At 42.2% G+C, this 20476-nt stretch overlaps 1 protein-coding gene across 1 annotated transcript in view; it reads left to right on the plus strand.

Annotated features, from left to right (window-relative positions):
• Positions 1-1117: 1117 nt before the first annotated feature.
• Positions 1118-20476, plus strand: part of LOC140132489 (fibrocystin-L-like) — a 136310-nt gene continuing 116951 nt past the window's right edge. The window contains exons 1-4 of the mRNA XM_072151315.1: positions 1118-1205; positions 10843-10917; positions 12873-12953; positions 19950-20094. Coding sequence (XP_072007416.1) covers positions 10860-10917; positions 12873-12953; positions 19950-20094 — 284 coding nt within the window. The 5' untranslated portion in view covers positions 1118-1205; positions 10843-10859. The remainder of the gene's footprint in view (positions 1206-10842; positions 10918-12872; positions 12954-19949; positions 20095-20476) is intronic.

A 20476-nucleotide genomic window follows, 5' to 3' on the forward strand; every position in this document is an offset into this window, starting at 1 on the left:
TGTTCCGGATGTAGCCTAAAAGATAATATTAAACATAGTCATCTGTTGGTGAAAAAAACAGCTCACCCTTAGGGTACATTCACACGCGGTATGCCCGCCGTGCGGGCATACCGCCGTGTGCTGGAGAGGAGGAGGAGGTGACCCCCTCCATAGAGAATAGTGGCACACGGCCGCACACACACCAAAAGATACAGCATGCTCTATCTTTTTGCGGTGTGCGGTCCGGATCGGTGCCACACATGTGTAGCACCGTATCTGCGCCGTGCCGCTATTGCCGTCTATGGGGACGTACATGCGGCTGCAAATTTGCTGCCGCATGTATGTCCCCGCAGACGGCCATGTGAATGAGCCCTCAGTCCCTGTTCGTCGGATCCATGGAGTGGGGGGGGGGGGGGTGTTCGGATACAATCCACAGCCGTCGGATAAATATTTTTAGAGAAAACTGAAAACTCTAATTTGATGCTTTATTCCAGTATAAAAACGTATGCAACATAAGGCCACTTACACACGACCGTATGGGGGACGCATATATGGGCGTATATGCATTGTATATATGTCCCCCATAGGCCGGCAATGGGCGCACAGTGCCGTAGAGAGCGGTACGGTGCTGCACACATGCGGCACGGTACCGTTCCATATCCAGGAGCCGTGCACCATACATCGCTGTGGAGAGGGTCGGTGGTGTGCAGCGCTCATCCCCTCCTCCTCTCCTGGGCGCATGCTACTTTACGGTGGGCACACATTTGTGTGAATGTAGCCTAAAAATAATCAACGTGTATCAAAAATCTGTGTCTTGATTCCAATCATTTATTTATTTAATCATAATTCAAAGTTTGATGAAAGAAAACGTGAAAAAATGTCCTGAAAAAAAGTGCTGCACCTGTTTTATGCAATGAACAAACATAAGATCTGCAAACTTTGGTTTGATTCTGTATTTATTCTATAATCACCTTACAAGATCTTGTTACACAGAGTGTACGAGCCTCATCTAGCAGAACATGTCAGCCTCTTGTAGGATCAGCCCCACCATGACAATGACAAATTCCTGGAGTGACAAGTAGCCGAGATTGTGTTACCACGGGGAGATGCCGTATAAATACAGAGCGGAAAGTGGTGAAGTAAAGGAGTCTGTGAGCAGAGCAGGACACTCACCTGTCACCTCCAGGAACCGCAGCGTCTGCTCTCCTATACACAGCCACAGCCAGGTAAGGGAGGAGGATTGTCATTACTTGTATTTATAGATAATATTACATGTAATATAGATATAGAGATAGATAAATAAATACATATAAATAAATAAGAGATTAATGATAATAGAAAGAAGAAATAAATATATGATGGACAAAATGATGGATAGATACAAAGAATTCAACAGCACAACAAGTAGTGAATAAAAAAACAAGGGGATTTATTCCAAACACATCATTTTAAAAGATAGATAAATAAATAGATAGATAGAAATGAGATAAATAGATGGATAGATGATATATATATATATATATATATATATATATATATATATATATATATATATATATATAAAAATAGATAGATATTAGATAGATAGATAAATAAATAGATAGATGATAGATAGATATTGATAGATAGATAGATAAATCCGGAAACAGGCAGCACTCCGTAGTAGGTGGTAAAAGGTGAATCTTTATTCCATTTGTGCAACATTAGATAGATAGATATGAGATAGATAGATAGATAGATATGAGATAGATAGACAGATAGATAGATAGATAGATAGATAGATAGATAGTGTGGGAGATTTGGCCCAGTAGAGACCGTGGTAGCGGGGTGCTGTGATGCAGTTCAAGACAGTGACACCAAGGTACAGTCCAAAACAGGTCTAGCCTGCGTTTATTGCAGCAGGAACAAAAATAAAACAGCCTTCACATTCAGGCATAAAAACAAATAATATCCTACCCGTCAGGGTGCTAACTATACAGTGATTCTCTAACTCACCACTAACAAAAACACGTTGCTGCTCCAGGCACAGAGGTCAGGGCTGTGTGCTCTCCAGCCTCCTTTCAGAGAGACAACACTCTCAGCTCTGCTCAGCGGCTTCATGCAGGCTGATTAGGCTGTTCCCACACCTGTGTCCAAGGTCCTGGACAACACAACCTCAGCACTAAGGCCTTGCATAATAGCAAAACCTAGGGGAAACATACCGCCCATCCACAGTTAACCCCTTCAGTGTCTCACATACCCTCCCCCTCTGTTTGACCCTGTGGGGGCGAACACTTTTGGCCATCAGACAGTGGGTACGAGACAAGGCATCAGCATTCCCATGCAGCTTTCCTGCTCGATGTTCTACCGTGAACTTGAAATTCTGCAACATTAGGAACCACCTTGTGACCCTGGCGTTCCTCTCTTTAGCCTGACTCATCCAGGTGAAGGGAAAGTGATCGGTAACTAGCGTAAACTGTCGCCCTATCAAGTAATACCTCAGGGATTCCAGAGCCCATTTGATCGCCAAGCACTCCCTCTCAACTATAATATAGTTCTTCTCAGGAGGTGTGAGCTTGCGGCTCAGGAATGTCACGGGATGTTCCTCACCCTCCACTAATTGGGACAGGACAGCCCCTAAGCCCACGTCAGAAGCGTCAGTCTGTACAATAAAGGTTTTGGTGAATTTAGGGATGATCAGTACCAGTCCCTCGCACAAAACCGTCTTAAGTCGCTGAAACACCCCCTCAGCCTCTTCACTCCACTTTACCATCACCGCCCTGCTACCCTTGGTCAGGTCAGTCAGGGGTGCCGCTATTGTCGCAAAATCGGGAATAAATTGGCGATAATAGCCCACTATGCCTAGGAAAGCCCTCATTTGCTTCTTGCTCACAGGTCGTGGCCACTGCTGTATCGCCTCCACTTTATTTACTTGGGGTTTGATGACACCTCGCCCTATACGGTACCCCAGGTAACGGGCCTCTTCCAGACCAAGTGCACATTTTTGGGTGTTTGCTGTCAACCCTGCTGCCTTCAGGGAGTCTACCACTGCTTGTACCTTGGCTAGATGACTCTCCCAATCGTTACTATAGACTATGATGTCATCCAGGTAGGCCGAGGCATATCTCCGGTGAGGTTTTAGCACGAGATCCATTAAGCTCTGGAATGTGGCGGAGCCCCATGTAGCCCAAAGGGGAGTACCACATACTGAAATAACCCATCAGGAGTAACAAAAGCAGTCTTCTCTTTAGCCCTGTCAGTAAGGGGTACCTGCCAATACCCTTTCGTCAGGTCAAGGGTGGAGAAGAACCTAGCCTGTCCAAGTCATTTTATCAACTCGTCAACTCTGGGCATAGGATAAGAATCAAATTTGGATACCTCGTTCAACTTCCTAAAGTCATTGCAGAACCGTAGGGAACCATCAGGTTTGGGAATCAACACAATAGGACTCGACCAGTCACTTTTAGACTCCTCGATAACCCCCAGGTCTAACATCTGCCTGACTTCTTCAGATATGGCTAGCCGGCGCTTCAGGGACCCGGTAGGGTTTTTGGTGTACCCAGATGTGGGGTTCGGTTATGATGTCATGCTTGATGACTGAAGTACGACCCGGTAACTTAGAGAACACATCAACGTTTCGGAGCACAAACTCCTTCGCTTCCTGAATCTGGGCCATGGAGAGGGACTCCAAGATCCGTACTTCAGGCACCTTGGCATCGGGTACACCTACCTCCGGTGTCACCTTCTTGGGGACAGACGCTTTTTCTACTCCCATGGCTATCAGGGACTCTCTTTCCCTCCATGGCTTTAGGAGGTTCACGTAGTATATCTTTTCGGGTTTCCTCCTCCCTGGCTGAGATACCTTGTAGTTAACCTCCCCCACTTTCTCCATGACCTCATATGGACCTTGCCATTTCGCCAAGAACTTACTCTCAACGGTGGGCACCAGAACTAGCACTGTCGCCTGGGTTAAAGGCCCTGAGTCTGGCTGATCTATTGCAGACCCTACACTGGGCCTCTTGTGCCCTTGTCATGTGCTCCTTTACAAGGGGCATTACTGCCGCTATGCGGTCCTGCATTAGGGAGACGTGTTCAATCACACTACGTGGGGGGTCCTTTCCTGTTCCCAGGTCTCCTTAGCTACATCCAAAAGCCCACGTGGGGAACGGCCATATAACAGCTCAAAGGGTGAGGAAACCCGTGGAGGACTGGGGAACTTCACGTATGGCAAACATCAAATAAGGCAACAAACAATCCCAGTCCTTCCCATCTTTGCTGACCACCCTCTTTAGCATCCCCCTTCAAGGTCTTGTTAAACCTCTCGACCAGGCCATCTGTCTGAGGATGATATACAGAGGTGCGGAGCTGTTTAACCTGCAGTAATTTACACATCTCCTTCATTACTCTAGACATGAATGGGGTTCCCTGGTCAGTCAAGATTTCCTTGGGTAGGCCTGTGCGGGAGAATACCTGGAACAGCTCCCTAGCAATGTTTTTGGAGGAGGTGTTCCTTAACGGGATTGCCTCTGGATACCGCGTAGCGTAGTCCAGGATAACCAGGATGTACTGGTGCCCCCTTGTGGACTTGACTATGGGGCCAACCAAATCCATTGCAATCCGTTCAAACGGCACCTCTATGATTGGTAACGGGACCAGAGGACTCCTGAAGTGGGACACCGGGGCAGTAAGTTGGCACTCAGGGCAGGAGCTACAATACCGGTTTACCTCCTCCCACAGCCCGGGCCAGAAAAATCTATGCAGGATCCTCACTCGGGTCTTCTCAGCACCTAAGTGCCCTCCCAGCACATGTTTATGTGCCAAATCTAGCACCAGCCTACGGTGAGATTGGGGTACTACAAGTTGCTCAACCTCCTCACCCCGTACCTGGTCAACCCTGTACAACAGTTCCCCAACAATCACCATTCGGGGGTATATTTTGTCAGCCCCTGGTATTTGGAGTACCCCATTTATCACTTTAACATTCTCCTGTGCTTTAAATAAGGTAGGGTCCTGTAGCTGTGCAGCCCCCTCAAGGTCCCGCATGTCGGCTACCTCCTCGTGGCCCTCGACCTCACCAGCTAGGACCTCTAGGGGAGAGAATTCATCACATGGGGTCACTCCTACTGCTGGTGTGGGTACATTGGCCTCAAAGGGTTCAGGGGCCAAGGCCGGACATACCTGATGTCCATTATCTGCAACAGCACCTGAGGTGGGTCTTCGTCTCCAGAGATCCCAAAACACCGGTAAGTCTCTGCCGATAATAGCCTCATGAAACAGGATCCCCCACCACCCTCACTTCATGGGTAATATTACCACAAGGTGTATGTAGGTTGATGACAGCAGTGGGATATTCGCGAGTGTCCCCATGTATACACAACACTCCCACTTTCCGCCCACTGTATAGTCCAGGATCAACCAAAGTTCCCCGCACCAGGGTGACCAGACTCCCTGAGTCTAGCAAGGCTTCCACTGTGTTACCCCCGATTGTGACCATACACACTTGGGGTTCTGCATCCGTGACCGACTCGGCTGCCAGAACCGGCCGGGCAAACAGTGACACTCGCCGGGTCTGGTTGCAGTCCATTGGCTCCACTGACAGTGGACAGTTGGCAGCAATATGGCCCATTTCATGGCATTGCCAGCACTGGATACGACCTCTGTCACGAGCCTCACTGGGTTTCTGTGTATCCACGCCCCCCAATGAACCCCCTCCCAACCTGACCTGTCTCCCCTTTTCCGCAGTAGCAGTCTTACCAGATGGTTTGGTAACCCTGTCACTGGCACTGCTTCGTGTGGGAGAGGTAAGTAGAAGATCCTCCGTAGCCCGATATCTCTCTACAAGGGACACAAGCTCCTCAGCATTTGTGGGACCGGCCTGTCCAACCCATCGCTGGAGCCGAGAAGGCAGAGAACGGGTGAACTTGTCAAGAACCACTCTCTCTACCATCTGTGCTGGGGTCCAGTCCTCTGGTTGTAGCCACTTCCGGACAAGATGGATCAGGTCATGCATTTGGGAGCGTGGGGGTAGTTTTTCTGAGTAAGTCCACTGGTGGACCCAGCTGGAACGAACTTGAATGGTGACCCCAAGACGAGCCATAATCTCCGCCTTTAGCTGGGGGTACTCACGGGCCTCTGTTTCACTCAGGTCGTAGTAAGCCTTCTGCGATTCGCCTGTCAGGAACGGTGCCAGGACATCTGCCCACTGCTCAGCCGGTAACTCCTCTCGCTCAGCTACTCGCTCGAACACAGTGAGATACACCTCCACGTCGTCGGTAGCCGTCATTTTTTGTAAAGCCTTTTGTACTGCAGCCCGTGCGGAACGCTGGACAACCGGGTACCCTTGCAATCCAGTATGGGACCCCTCAGTAGTCGTCGCTTGCGGTGCTGCCATAACGCCAGAAAACTTTTCCATCATCAGCTGGAACATGGCTCGGGACTCTTTTTGCTGTTGCTGGAGCATGGCTTGCTGCAGCTGCCGATCAGCTCGGGACTCTTCCTGCTGCTGGCGGGACCTCTCCTCCTGTTGCTGAAACATGGCTTGCTGCTGTCGGGACCTCTCCTCCTGCTGCTGGAGCATGGCTTGCTGCTGCTGCCGATTAGCTCTGGCCTCCTCTTGCAGGTATTTAATAAAGTCCTCCATCTTGGCTTTATCCTGCAATTTGCCTGCTGCTTTCACCCCGGCCATGCAATGTTGCAGGATGTAGAGAGCCTTTCAGGTGTGTGTCTTTTGAACTGCCCTCAATCCGAAGCACCATATGTGGGAGATTTGGCCCAGTAGAGACCGTGGTAGCGGGGTGCTGTGATGCAGTTCAAGACAGTGACACCAAGGTACAGTCCAAAACAGGTCTAGCCTGCGTTTATTGCAGCAGAAACAAAATAAAACAGCCTTCACATTCAGGCATAAAAACAAATAATATCCTACCCGTCAGGGTGCTAACTATACAGTGATTCTCTCACCACTAACAAAAATACTTTGCTGCTCCAGGCACAGAGGTCAGGGCTGTGTGCTCTCCAGCCTCCACTCAGAGAGACCACACTCTCAGCTCTGCTCAGCGGCTTTATGCAGGCTGATTAGGCTTCTACCTCCACCTGTGTCCAAGGTGCTGGACAACTCAACCTCAGCACTAAGGCCTTGCATAATAGGAAAACCTAGGGGAAACATACCGCCCATCCACAGTTAACTCCTTCAGTGTCTCACAATAGATAGATATGAGATAGATAGATATGAGATAGATAGATAGATAGATATGAGATAGATAGATAGATAGATAGATAGGAGATAGATAGATAGATAGATAGATAGTATAAAGAAAGCGGGCAGCACTCCGTTGTAGATAAAAGTAAAAAAGTGTCTTTATTCCATAGTGAGCAACTGTGACAGCACTGTCACAGTTGCTCACTATGGAATAAAGACACTTTTTTACTTTTATCTACAACGGAGTGCTGCCCGCTTTCTTTATACTATTACTGGAGGACCTGAGGCCCGGTCCTAGGTTGCCTGCACCCAATTTTCTTTTTCTTTTTCTCTGAAGGTTTGTGCTGCTTGGACTTTCTTTTTGTAGATAGATAGATAGATAGATAGATAGATATGAGATAGATAGATAGATAGATAGATAGGAGATAGATAGATGGATAGATATGATATAGATAGATAGATAGATAGATAGGAGATAGATAGATAGATAGATAGGAGATAGATAGATAGGAGATAAATAGATATATACATAGATAGATATGAGATAGATAGATAGATAGATATGAGATAGATAGATATTAGATAGATAGATAGATAGATAGATAGATAGATAGATATGAGATAGATAGATAGCTTTGAGATAGATAGATAGATATGAGATAGATAGATAGATAGATATATATGAGATAGATAGATATAAGATAGATAGATATGAGATAGATAGATAGATAGATATAAGATAGATAGATATGAGATAGATAGATAGATAGATAGATGATAGATAGATAGATAGATAGATAGATAGATAGATAGATAGATAGATAGATAGATGATAGATAGAAGATAGATAGATAGATGGATAGATAGATAGATGATAGATAGATAGATAGATAGATAGATAGATAGATAGATAGATAGATAGATAGATAGGAGATAGATAGATAGATAGATAGATATGAGATAGATAGATAGATAGATATGAGATACATAGATATGAGATAGATAGAAGATAGATAGATAGATAGATATGAGATAGATAGATATGAGATAGATAGATAGATAGATAGATAGATAGATAGATAGATATGAGATAGATAGATATGAGATAGATAGAAGATAGATAGATAGATAGATAGATATGAGATAGATAGGTAGATAGATAGATGATAGATAGATAGATAGATAGATAGATAGATAGATAGATGATAGATAGAAGATAGATAGATGATAGATAGATAGGAGATAGATAGATAGAAGATAGATAGATGATAGATAGAAGATAGATAGATGATAGATAGAAGATAGATAGATGATAGATAGGAGATAGATAGATAGATAGAAGATAGATAGATAGAAGATAGATAGATACATAGATAGATAGATAGATAGATAGATAGAAGATAGATAGATAGATAGATAGATAGATAGATGATAGATAGATAGATAGATAGATAGATAGATAGATAGATAGATAGATAGAAGATAGATAGATAGATGATAGATAGATAGATAGATAGATAGATAGATAGATAGATGATAGATAGATAGGAGATAGATAGATAGATAGATAGATAGATAGATATGAGATAGATAGATAGATAGATAGATATGAGATACATAGATATGAGATAGATAGAAGATAGATAGATAGATAGATAGATAGATAGATAGATAGATATGAGATAGATAGATAGATATGAGATAGATAGATAGATAGATATGAGATAGATAGATATGAGATAGATAGAAGATAGATATATAGATATGAGATAGATAGGTAGATAGATAGATGATAGATAGAAGATAGATAGATGATAGATAGGAGATAGATAGATAGATAGATAGAAGATAGATAGATAGATAGATAGATAGAAGATAGATAGATACATAGATAGATAGATAGATAGATAGATAGAAGATAGATAGATAGATAGATAGATAGATGATAGATAGATAGATAGATAGATAGATAGATAGATAGATAGAAGATAGATAGATAGATAGATGATAGATAGATAGATAGATAGATAGATAGATAGATAGAAGATAGATAGATAGATAGATAGATAGATAGATAGATAGATAGATAGATGATAGATAGATAGATAGATAGATAGATAGAAGATAGATAGATAGATAGAAGATAGATAGATGATAGATAGATAGATAGATAGATAGATAGATAGATAGATAGATAGATAGAGACCTTCTCCCCTATTTTGTGGATGGGGGATAAAGAGAAGTGGAAGGAGCATTTGATTGTTGTGTTCATCCCCTGAGGAGCAGAGTAATACATAGACAATACATGACTGCTCTTATATTGTTCATGACTTTGTGCAGCCTATTAAATAGGGAATAAAATATATGATACAAAGTATCCATGTGTTTTGTCCTCCCGCAGCTCTGGCTGGTGGCCCCATCATATGAGATAGATAGATAGGTGATAGATAGATAGATAGATAGATAGATAGATAGATAGGTGATAGATAGATAGATAGATAGATAGATAGATAGTTTGAAAATGCAAAGTCCAAAGCAGCACAAGCCAGTAGTTAGTAGTTGGTGCAACAGCCGATGATCCCTTGGCATGGGTCCTTGATATACGTAGTGAAGAGGCAGCACTCAATGAATTGTAGAAAAGTGGTGAACTTTTATTCCATCACACAGCGACGTTTCGGTGCTAAAACCGCACCTTTCTCAAGATAGATAGATATGAGATAGATATATATTAGATAGATAGATAGATATGCGATAGATAGATAGATAGATATGAGATAGATAGATAGATAGAGAGATAGATAGATAGATATGAGATAGATAGATGATAGAAGATAGATAGATAGATAGATAGATAGATAGATAGATAGATAGATAGATGGATAGATAGATGATAGATATATAGGAGATAGATAGATAGATAGATAGATAGATAGAAGATAGATAGATAGATAGATAGATAGATAGATAGATAGAAGATAGATAGATAGATAGATAGATAGATAGATAGATGATAGATAGATAGAAGATAGATAGATGATAGATAGATAGATAGATAGATAGATAGAAGATAGATAGATAGATGATAGATAGAAGATAGATAGATGATAGATAGATAGATAGATAGATAGATAGATAGATAGATAGATAGATATATAGATAGATAGAAGATAGATAGATAGATAGATAGATAGATAGATAGATAGATAGATAGATGATAGATAGATAGATAGATAGATAGATAGATAGATAGAAGATAGATAGATGATAGATAGATAGATAGATAGATAGATAGATAGAAGATAGATAGATGATAGATAGATAGATAGATAGATAGATAGATAGATAGATAGATAGATAGATAGATGATAGATAGATAGATAGATAGAAGATAGATAGATGATAGATAGATAGATAGATAGATAGATAGATAGATAGATAGATAGATGATAGATAGATAGATGATAGATAGATAGATAGATAGATAGATAGATAGAGACCTTCTCCCCTATTTTGTGGATGGGGGATAAAGAGAAGTGGAAGGAGCATTTGATTGTTGTGTCCATCCCCTGAGGAGCAGAATAATACATAGACAATACATGACTGCTCTTATATTGTTCATGACATTGTGCAGCCTATTAAATAGGGAATAAAATATGATAAAAATATCCTTGTGTTTTGTCCTCCCGCAGCTCCGGCTGGTGGCTCCATGGCCCCACTTATGATAGAAATCCTTCTTCTCTGCATTTCCACTATTCAGATTATAGGTAAGTTTGGCTCCGGTGTCTTACGGCAAATATTACATTTGTGTAAATTACTAAATTTCACAGTTCTGCATGATTATGGCACTACCCAACAGAAGACTTATTTATTTTTTATTAATTTACTATATTTCACAATATTTTTTTACCATTTCTAGTCCCGCGAGGCTAATTGTACAGCATTCTACACTGTGTCTTCTGCAGTGCTATCAGTTATTATGTGGTGTTACAATTAATACCAGTAACTTCCTTACCGTACTGATTATAAGATTATTTCTCTTCTGTTTCTAATTGCCCTGTGTTGTGCACTTATCATTTACCACACTCAGTATTGATATGAAAATAAATTTATTGACACACTAAAGGTATACAATGCTAAAACACAAGGCGGGATTATAGGGTGGTGCACAGGGCACGCGCCCCGGGGCCCCCACCACTGTGCCCTTAAAGGGGCCCCCACCAAATGTGGGCAAATCGCCAACTGTGTTTGGGTCCGGGCTCCCCAGGTTGTATCCCGCCGATGTGTCCTGACTTCAGCCTATGGCAGAGTGAGGAAACAATAAGTTCCCTGCTCTGCCATAGACGATCGGATGTAAACAAAGATGGTGGCACAGCGAGTAACGTCACAACACTACAACGTCAAGGCATGTCCTGTACCAGTGCGCCACCATGTTTGTTTACATCCGATATCCACTAGTATCCTCACACTGCGATGGAAGAGGGATCAGATTAACAGGGGAATAGATTAACAGAGTGAAGGTAAGGGATACAGGTACTCAGCCGGCTCAAGGAAGGTGGTGTGGTGTATTCTGTGTAGAATCCTCCTAGATGGTATTGAGGGGAGATTACTTTTTCTCTTCAACCACCATGCCCTTTTAAAAGTCTGTCCTTTGTATCTTTCCTCAAGATGGTGGACAACAGATGTCTTACCCATCCTACTCTGTATATCCAATTCAGGATGTGTATTTACTACTACTCAGGTGGGAGTAACAAAAGAACCTGGATTCTCATCCTGACATAGAGGCAGGGCCGTATCTGCCATGAGTTGAGATGAGAATCTCGCGCAGGCGGCAGATGTCCAGTCCCTTAAGGGGGTGGCACAAAGGTGAATCATCATTCACCTTGCCGCTCCCTCCATTATAGATAATTCCACAGCGCCGCCAGGTCCCGAGTGTATAATAAATATTAGAGAGTTTTAATGCTACATGAAAGTTGGTTAGCAAAGTCATTGGTTAATTTAATTGTGGATGACAAATGAGGACTTTTTTTATACCTAATATATACCCAAAATACTATGCGGGGGGCGGCATTTTAATTTTCGTCTCAGGCGGCAAAAAGGCTAGAACGGACCCTGCATAGAGGTGTGAAGTGACTGTTGGGATGCAGTGATTCCTGATTTTGTAAAGGGGTTGTCCTACTGTTAAAAATTTTTAACAGGTGGGCTGGGAAGGGGAGGGACAGGAGATCGGTGGGTGTGCCGGAGAGGAGTTGCTTTTTTTAAAAAAGCCCTCCCCAGCTCACATGCTAAATTTTTCTAACAGCCCGACAACCCCTTTAAATTTTCTTTTTACTGTATATGTATACCCCCTAGGGTACTTCAGCCCCAGGGGGTCTGATCATTTCTAACATATACTGCAGTACAATTATACATGTTATGTATACATGCTGTATCTGTGATTTGTGGTGTGTGTATATACTGTAAGTGTGTATATATGCTGTATGTCTGTATATAGCACTGTATGTGTGTATATGCTCTGTATGTGTGCGCATGAGTGTATAAATGTGTGATTGTAACTTGCATGTGTGAGTATACACATATGTATATTTTTAAAGTGTTAAGTAGGGCCCCATAGCAGGCTTGTCTATCCTAGTTATGTCGCTGCAAAGTAGATAAAAATATCTATAGTATTCATAGCAAAATTCAGCTAAACCTATATACATGTCACTGACTTTCTTTGCAGATGGAGAGCCCAAAGTCAATCAGGTGTCACCCACTTATGGCAGTTTGAATGGTGCAACAAAAATTACTATCAGAGGAGAAGGTGAGTGAACTATATCAACTATATTTGGGAAGGTCAGAAGGTGTTTCTATCATACTGTGTTCTTATTGGTTGGGTTTGGTCACCTGATCTGGAGACATTGCTGGATTGGTGGGCCAACATGTTCTAGGGTGAATAAGTGTCTTTAATAAATTCTTGAAAACCTCCACTAAAGTTTAATTTATCCATATAAAGTGGCTGCTCTATTGTAATCATTCTAAAATAATTTATAAAATAACTTATTTACCCGTAACATTGAGCTCCTACATCCACATCCCTTAGTACGTGCAAAGGCTGATCATTTGCAAAACAAAAATCTTATACATCAGATTTTTTAAAAAAAAATTACATTTAGTGAACAGAACTTTAAAGGAATTGTCTACTTCCCGCAAATAAATGATATAGTTTGTTTGATGGACAGTTCTACAATTTTCCAATATACTTTCTGTATCAATTCCTCAATGCTTGAAAGAATCTCCTTGCTGAACCAGGAAACATCATTATTTACTTCCTGTGGATAAAATCCGGTCCATGGTCATGTGATGTCACACAGGTGCACCACTCATTATATATCATAGTGTATATAAACCAGACCACAAAAATCCGGGGAAATACATAATGTAGGCCAAAAGAGTTGGATTAAAAATAGAATTTTTAAGAATGGATATTAAAATTACAATAAAATACATATATAGGAAAGGAAAATGGCTGCTATGTCAGGTGTAATCATATACGACATGGCACGATACGGGATCCCACATACTGTACACATGGATATAAAATGCTGGATATGTTGAATTAACATATTAGTTGTAAACAGCACTACATCCCTCTAGAAAAGCCAAAAAGCTATAAATATCCAGAACACAGGTACAGAGTACACCTACAAGCTAACATCAAGGGGGGATGGGAATAGGGATCCAGACGCCAGCGTGCCGGCCAGTGCGGGTTTCGGAGGAAACTCCTTCATCAGGGGGATTGAATTTGGTTTCATACCAATCACAGCCACTCACTGAGACTGATGCGATGTATCACGGCGCAGACCTCTCCGGAAGTGACGATCTGGTAATACATCCTCAAGGCAAGTACAAAACCCAGCGCATGCGCCTGGGTCATGTAAGTATCCAAGGTAATCGGGACTCATCAGAAGTATTCAGAAGTATAATAGAGATGATGTTAAGACATAATTATTAGACTATATATGATCTGTAAATAAATATACAGACGACCCCTAGTTACAGACGGACCCCTCTGCCCCCTGTGACCTCTGGTGACCTCTCTGGATGTTACTATAGTCCCAGACTGCAATAATCAGCTGTAAGGTGTCTGTAATGAAGCTTTATTGATAATTCTTGGTCCTATTACAGCAAAAAAAATTTGAAACTCCTATTGTCACTGGGGCAAAATTTTTTTTCTTCTGGAGCTACAATTATAAAATATACAGTTTCGACTTACATACAAATTCAACTTGCCTGCATTTGATTAAATAGTATAATAAAGTATCCGTGTGTGACTTGTCAATCATGCCAGACATTCTGCAGCACTACCACATGGTGGAATATATGATATACAGCAAACCTTCCTACATAGAGCGCTCAGTCAGAAACCAGTTGAGCAATATCTGTGTATCATACAACACACCTACCAAATAAAGTATATATCCTGCTACAACATACCTGAGCCGTACAGTGCAGAAACTAAAAATAGAAAATGAGAAATAAAGGGCACGATGCTATAATTAGGAACCCCGAGGGAATTTTTCCATCATTGTAAAACTATATTGTGTACATAGATCACACATTCATATTAACTTACCCGTAAATGTGATACACAATACATAAATCTTCTCACAACCCATCACACACACCGGGGCCCCGGCACTCAAACACCAATACATCACAACAACTGGAAAAAGAGTTTTCTGAAAATCTGAAAGATCCCACCAGGAATCATGAGTGATTAATTTACACTGAATGCTCCAATATTGTCCAGAAGAAGCTGCTGGTTGTGTCAGATAGAGAAGTGTCTCAATATAGAATCAGGATGGTGTATTCTGTACAAATCTGCATCAAAATGATAAATCCCAACACAAATCCAAAGATGTTGGATGTATTTTAGACAGAAGATCTATCAAAAATGACTCCATATACCTTCAGTCAGGGGTGCACCAGCCATGAGGCAAGTTGAGCCTCTTGCCTCAGGCAGCACAACCTGCAGTAAGATGAGGGGCGGCAACAGTGGCACAGTTATCTGCTACAAAGCAGGACCTGACGCTTAAAAATAGTGTTTCTTCACCTCAAATGTCAGCATGGGTGTGAGACCCTGCATGGAGAACCCATTTACTAAAAAAAAATAACCTAATATATTACTCCTGTATGGGGCTGAGGGGGCGTTGTTCTATAGTTTGCCTCAGGCCTTTGGCTGAACGGTTTTAAGTAACCAAATCCATTACGATTCTTTACGTAAGTGTTGTCGTGTTAGTGATCCACCTCTAAGGGTTTTATGGACATGGTCAATGCCCGTCAGCTCATCTGCATTACAGATATGAAATTGTCTAAAATGTCGGGGTATCAGCCTCAATTTACAAATCTCATCTACCATCCCCCCAGCTGCTGTGTATGAGTGATCCAGCGCAGGTTGATTAGTCATGTCTTCACTAACCGCCATTTGTAAGTACAAGCTCCCATGTAATGTGTTACATACTGTCCCAGCTTTCCCAAGGTCCTGGATGTTATAATTAATTTTTCCGCTAAACCACTCAGCTCAGGGATTAACCAAGATATGATCCTGCATCAGTGTAGCTACAGTATTCTCAATGTATGTTTGCTTCATAATGTATCAAATCAAATGGTAGGTTTCCTTTAATGAGAACCTTGGTTTTGCTGCATTCCTTGATGAGTAACTCCCTCAGGGTATATATATATATATATTTGTACCCCCCCCCCCCCTACACACACTTTTGGCCTCATTATGATGATGTTTTTAACTGATTTGATTCACCCATGGCAAGCATACGCTTGATAATGGCTCTATGGATGAGCTGAAACATTGCACCTTATTTTGCCATGGGTGAATAAAGATCACCTTTACACTTACCGGAGTGCTGCCTCATCGCATCATTTTGGATATCTGTACACAATGGGGCTCATTTACTAAAGGGTCCGTCAGATGCATTTTCCTCGAGTTTCCCGACGATTTCCGTTTTGCCTTGAATTGCCCTGGGATTTTGGCGCACGCAATCGGATTTTGGCACATCGGCGCCGGCTTGCACACAATAGAAATCGGGGGGCAGGCCGTCGGACAATCCGACGGATTCGGACAGCGCGCGGGATTTAAGATTTAGAAATGTGTCGCAAGCCACCCACTTACAAGCACCGGGAAGAAGAAGGTGAACTTCGGCGGACCTCAGCGGGGAAGCGACGGATGCAAGAACTCGGGTGCACGACCTTAGTGAAACACGGCAGACCCGAATCCTCGTCGGACAATGCATCGCGGGATCGCGACAGGACCGGGTAAGTAAATCTGCCCCTATATGTATAACAATGATAGGCAAAATTTCTTTGGGGTTTTTAGCAATAGCATTGTACACTTTATTCTTTGTTTAGGGATGTTGCAGCATGATATATAGTCTGGGGGACTTTCACAATTAATATGGATGTGGATCTATGTACACAATATAGTTATAACCTCTATGTACATAATAGAGTTTTACAATGACGGAAAAATTCCTTTCGGGGGTTCCTAGTTATAGCATTGTGCACTTTATTTCTCATTCTCTATTTTTGGTTCCTGCACTGTACGGCTCAGGTATGCTGAAGTAGGACAATCAGTACAAAATTCTGTGTCACTTGCTGCCCTAATGTCCCGCACATGCTCACGAATCCTGGTGGTTATACCTATATAGATCATACCACATGGGCACGTGACATGGTATATCACCGCCCCTTGTGTAATAGGTGATTTATGTGTCATTTCGTATTACTTTTGGCCATAAATGTTTCACCTTTTATGATATTAGGGTTTACTTTACTTGTCTCATTTTCTGCCATTGTGAATGGTTCTCCATAATGAATCTTACCTTTTGATCCTCATGATTTTTCTTTTCTGGATATAGCAGTTCCATTCTGGAGATCTGTTTTGCTCTATTGTAGGCTTTCCGAAAGCATCTTTGGCTGTATCCGCGATTTATAAATCTCTGTCTAAGTTATTCTCATCTGTAAATATTGCCCAGTGGCGACTGCTGTAATGGTTTGTGGTGGCTGAGAAGAAGTGGCATGTAGTAGGGCGTTTTTTAAATCACGTGGTTTTTCCAAATCCGTCGGGTTGTCCGACGGCCACACCCCCCGATTTTTGACGAGTGAAAGCCGGCGCCGATGCGCCAAAATCTGATTGCGTGCCCCAAAATCCCAGGGCAATTCAGTGCAAATCGGCAAATCCGATGAAAGTGCTCGATTCGGACCCTTAGTAAATGAGCCCCAATGAGCCATGCACTTCATAGGACCAAGGATGCAACGAGCCGTGCACCTGTGTGACATTACATGACCAGGGATACAACGAGCCGTGCACCCGTGTGACATCACATGACCAGAGATATAATTTGCCTTGCACCTATGTGAAATCACATGACCAAGGATAGAACGAGCCATGCACCTGAGTGACATTACATGACCAAGGATACAATGAGCCGTGCACCTGTGTGACATCACATGACCAGGGATATAATGAGCTGTGCACCTGTGTGACATCAGATGACCAGGGATATAATGATCTGTGTACATGTGTGACATCACATGACCAGGGATATAATGATCTGTGCACCTGTGTGACATCACATGACCAGGGATATAACGAGCCGTGCACCTGTGTGACATCACATGACCAGGGATATAATGAGCCGTGCACCTGTGTGACATCACATGACCCGGAATATAATGAGCCGTGCACCTGTGTGACATCACATGACCAGGGATATATTGAGCCGTGCACCTGTGTGACATCACATGACAAGGGATGAGTTTTTATCCACAGAAAGTAAAGAATTAATCTTTTTGTGGAATTTCGGAAAACAGAAATCTAGAAAACAGTGAGGAGTGATGTAGAAAGTATATAGGAAAATTGTATAAATTATTTTTCTGAGAATAGCCAACCCCTTAACACAACTAGAAAACTTGAAATGGAAACCCATTGTCTGGATTCTGCTGTCCCAGGCTGCAGCTCTACCAGCTGAGCTATGCAACTCTCTGGACAGCTCCAGTGCTGATCCTTAGCCTAGTTTTTTATTTTCCAGTTCCTAGTTCCTGTTTCCCTGGCCTTGCTCCACCCCTTTCTATATTGGACTTCCTATTTAAACCCAGCCTTGACTATACATCCTTGCAAGATTATTCTGTAACGATCTGGGTCTTGTTTTGGAGTCTAAGTTTTGTAACTTCCTTGAGTTATTGCAGGCGGGAATCGTAGTCAGTAAAGCCAGAGGTCATACATGCCAGAAGTCGACCTTGTGATCATATGTGTTCCAACCTCTGGTTTTACTGACTATGCGGGACATTAATCATAGTCTGTTAGACTGTTTTGAGCGTTTTTTTGCGCCAAAAATTCCCTCTATGCAACATGGAATATTTTTCGGACTATAAGGCGCACCGAAGTATAAGGCGCACCATCAATAAATGCCTGCTAAAATGTCTAGGTTCATATATAAGGCGCACTGGACTATAAGGCGCACCTGATTATAAGGATGAATGACCAGCAGGTGGCAGACCTGTGCACAGTACAAGGAAGCTGTTGTCTGTAAGTGCGGTCCATATATAAGGCGCACTGGACTATAAGGCGCACCTGTTTATAAGGATGAGTGACCAGCAGGTGGCAGACCTGTGCACAGTACAAGGCAGCTGTTGTCTGTAAGTGCGGTCCATATATAAGGCGCACTGGACTATAAGGCGCACCTTTGATTTCTGAGAAAATCAAAGGATTTTTTGTGCGCCTTATAGTCCAAAAAATATGGTACTTCGGAGCAGTTTTATAATGTAACATTTCTCCAGTAACGACTTCATCATTGTCTATGGGATCATCTATGGGAGTGATTATTGTCTTATTGTACAGATCTGAGAATATTATCAGTCTCCATTTCATGTAAATTATAATAAAAAAAAGGAAAAGACTCATTTCAGCAAGAATTTTTTTTTTTTTTTTTACACCTCTGTCACATTTAGTCCCTGCAGTTACATCACAATGATAGTTTTTGTGCAGAGATGAAGCCCTGAACGTTCTGTCACATTTTCTCATTCTCCTTTCATTATTGCTCACAAATGAGATCTAACAATTTGAGACAAATTTGGCGCAAATGATTCGGACAGGCGAAAAATCCAAAACGCATTTACTAAGGCAGAACTAGATCCATTATAGATCACAAGCCAAAACAGAGAACAAACCAGGCTCAAAAATAGGCGAACCTATGATTAATGTCCCCCTACGATTCCTGCCTGCAGTAAGTTACAACACTTAGACACCAAAACCAGACCCAGATCGTTACACGCATACAAAATAACCATGAGAAATTTTAATATAACAAGCACGGGTACAGAGGGAATTCAAAGATTTCTTCCATAGTCAACAAGTCTGTGAGAAAATTATTTGTGTAGAATAATGTGACATGACCTGGGCTTAGAGTACACCCCGGCTCTAAAACCTCAACCCCCCCATCCCCCATCTAAATACATGTTAAAATCTACCAGACCCCTGTGGACCAAAAAATACGCTGGAGACCATGTAAGGAACACTTCTGGGTCAGTAGAGGGCACATACAGTAAGCTGAGGGTCTGTACTACCACAGCAAGCTAAAAGTATTTAGAATTTGTACCTGACCCCTAGGGATTTTTTCTTTGAAACTGGTAAACCCCTTTATTGTTTTTACATATATTGTATATATTGTATAGATTATATATATATATATATGTTTGTACAGTGACTTCTCTGGTTATGTTATTATCTTTCCATACTTTGTAGGGTTTGCAGATGCAAATCAGTTCAACTATGGTGATGGAAAGGAGAATCTGGGGAACAGCGTCCAGCTGGTGTCACGAACCCTGTCAATCCCATGTGATGTCGAGAAAGTTTCCAGTCACTCCACCCAAATTGTCTGTAACACCAGGTAGTCCGCCTCTTCACCTATAACCAGAATCTGCTCCTATCATACTAAGGCTACATTCACACGACCGTATGATTTCTCCAGTCCCGTATTTACGGGCCGTATATACGTGACATTTTTCATCCGTATGCAGCACGTATGTAACCCGTATTTTATACGTCCCCATAGACTTCTAGAGCATACGGAACTGAAATACGGGAGAAAATAGGACATGCTCTATATTTTTATACGGCCAGTATACGGTACGGAACGACAACGGCAATATAAATAGTCAGACGTATTGTCCATTGAAATGAATGTGGCCGTATGTAATCCGTAAAAAAACGGTACGGTACGGTACGGATACGGCCGCTTTCATATGTCCGTGTGAATGTAGCCTTAGAGT

The sequence above is a fragment of the Engystomops pustulosus genome, chromosome 5, assembly GCF_040894005.1.
Source record: "Engystomops pustulosus chromosome 5, aEngPut4.maternal, whole genome shotgun sequence".
NCBI lineage: Eukaryota > Metazoa > Chordata > Amphibia > Anura > Leptodactylidae > Engystomops > Engystomops pustulosus.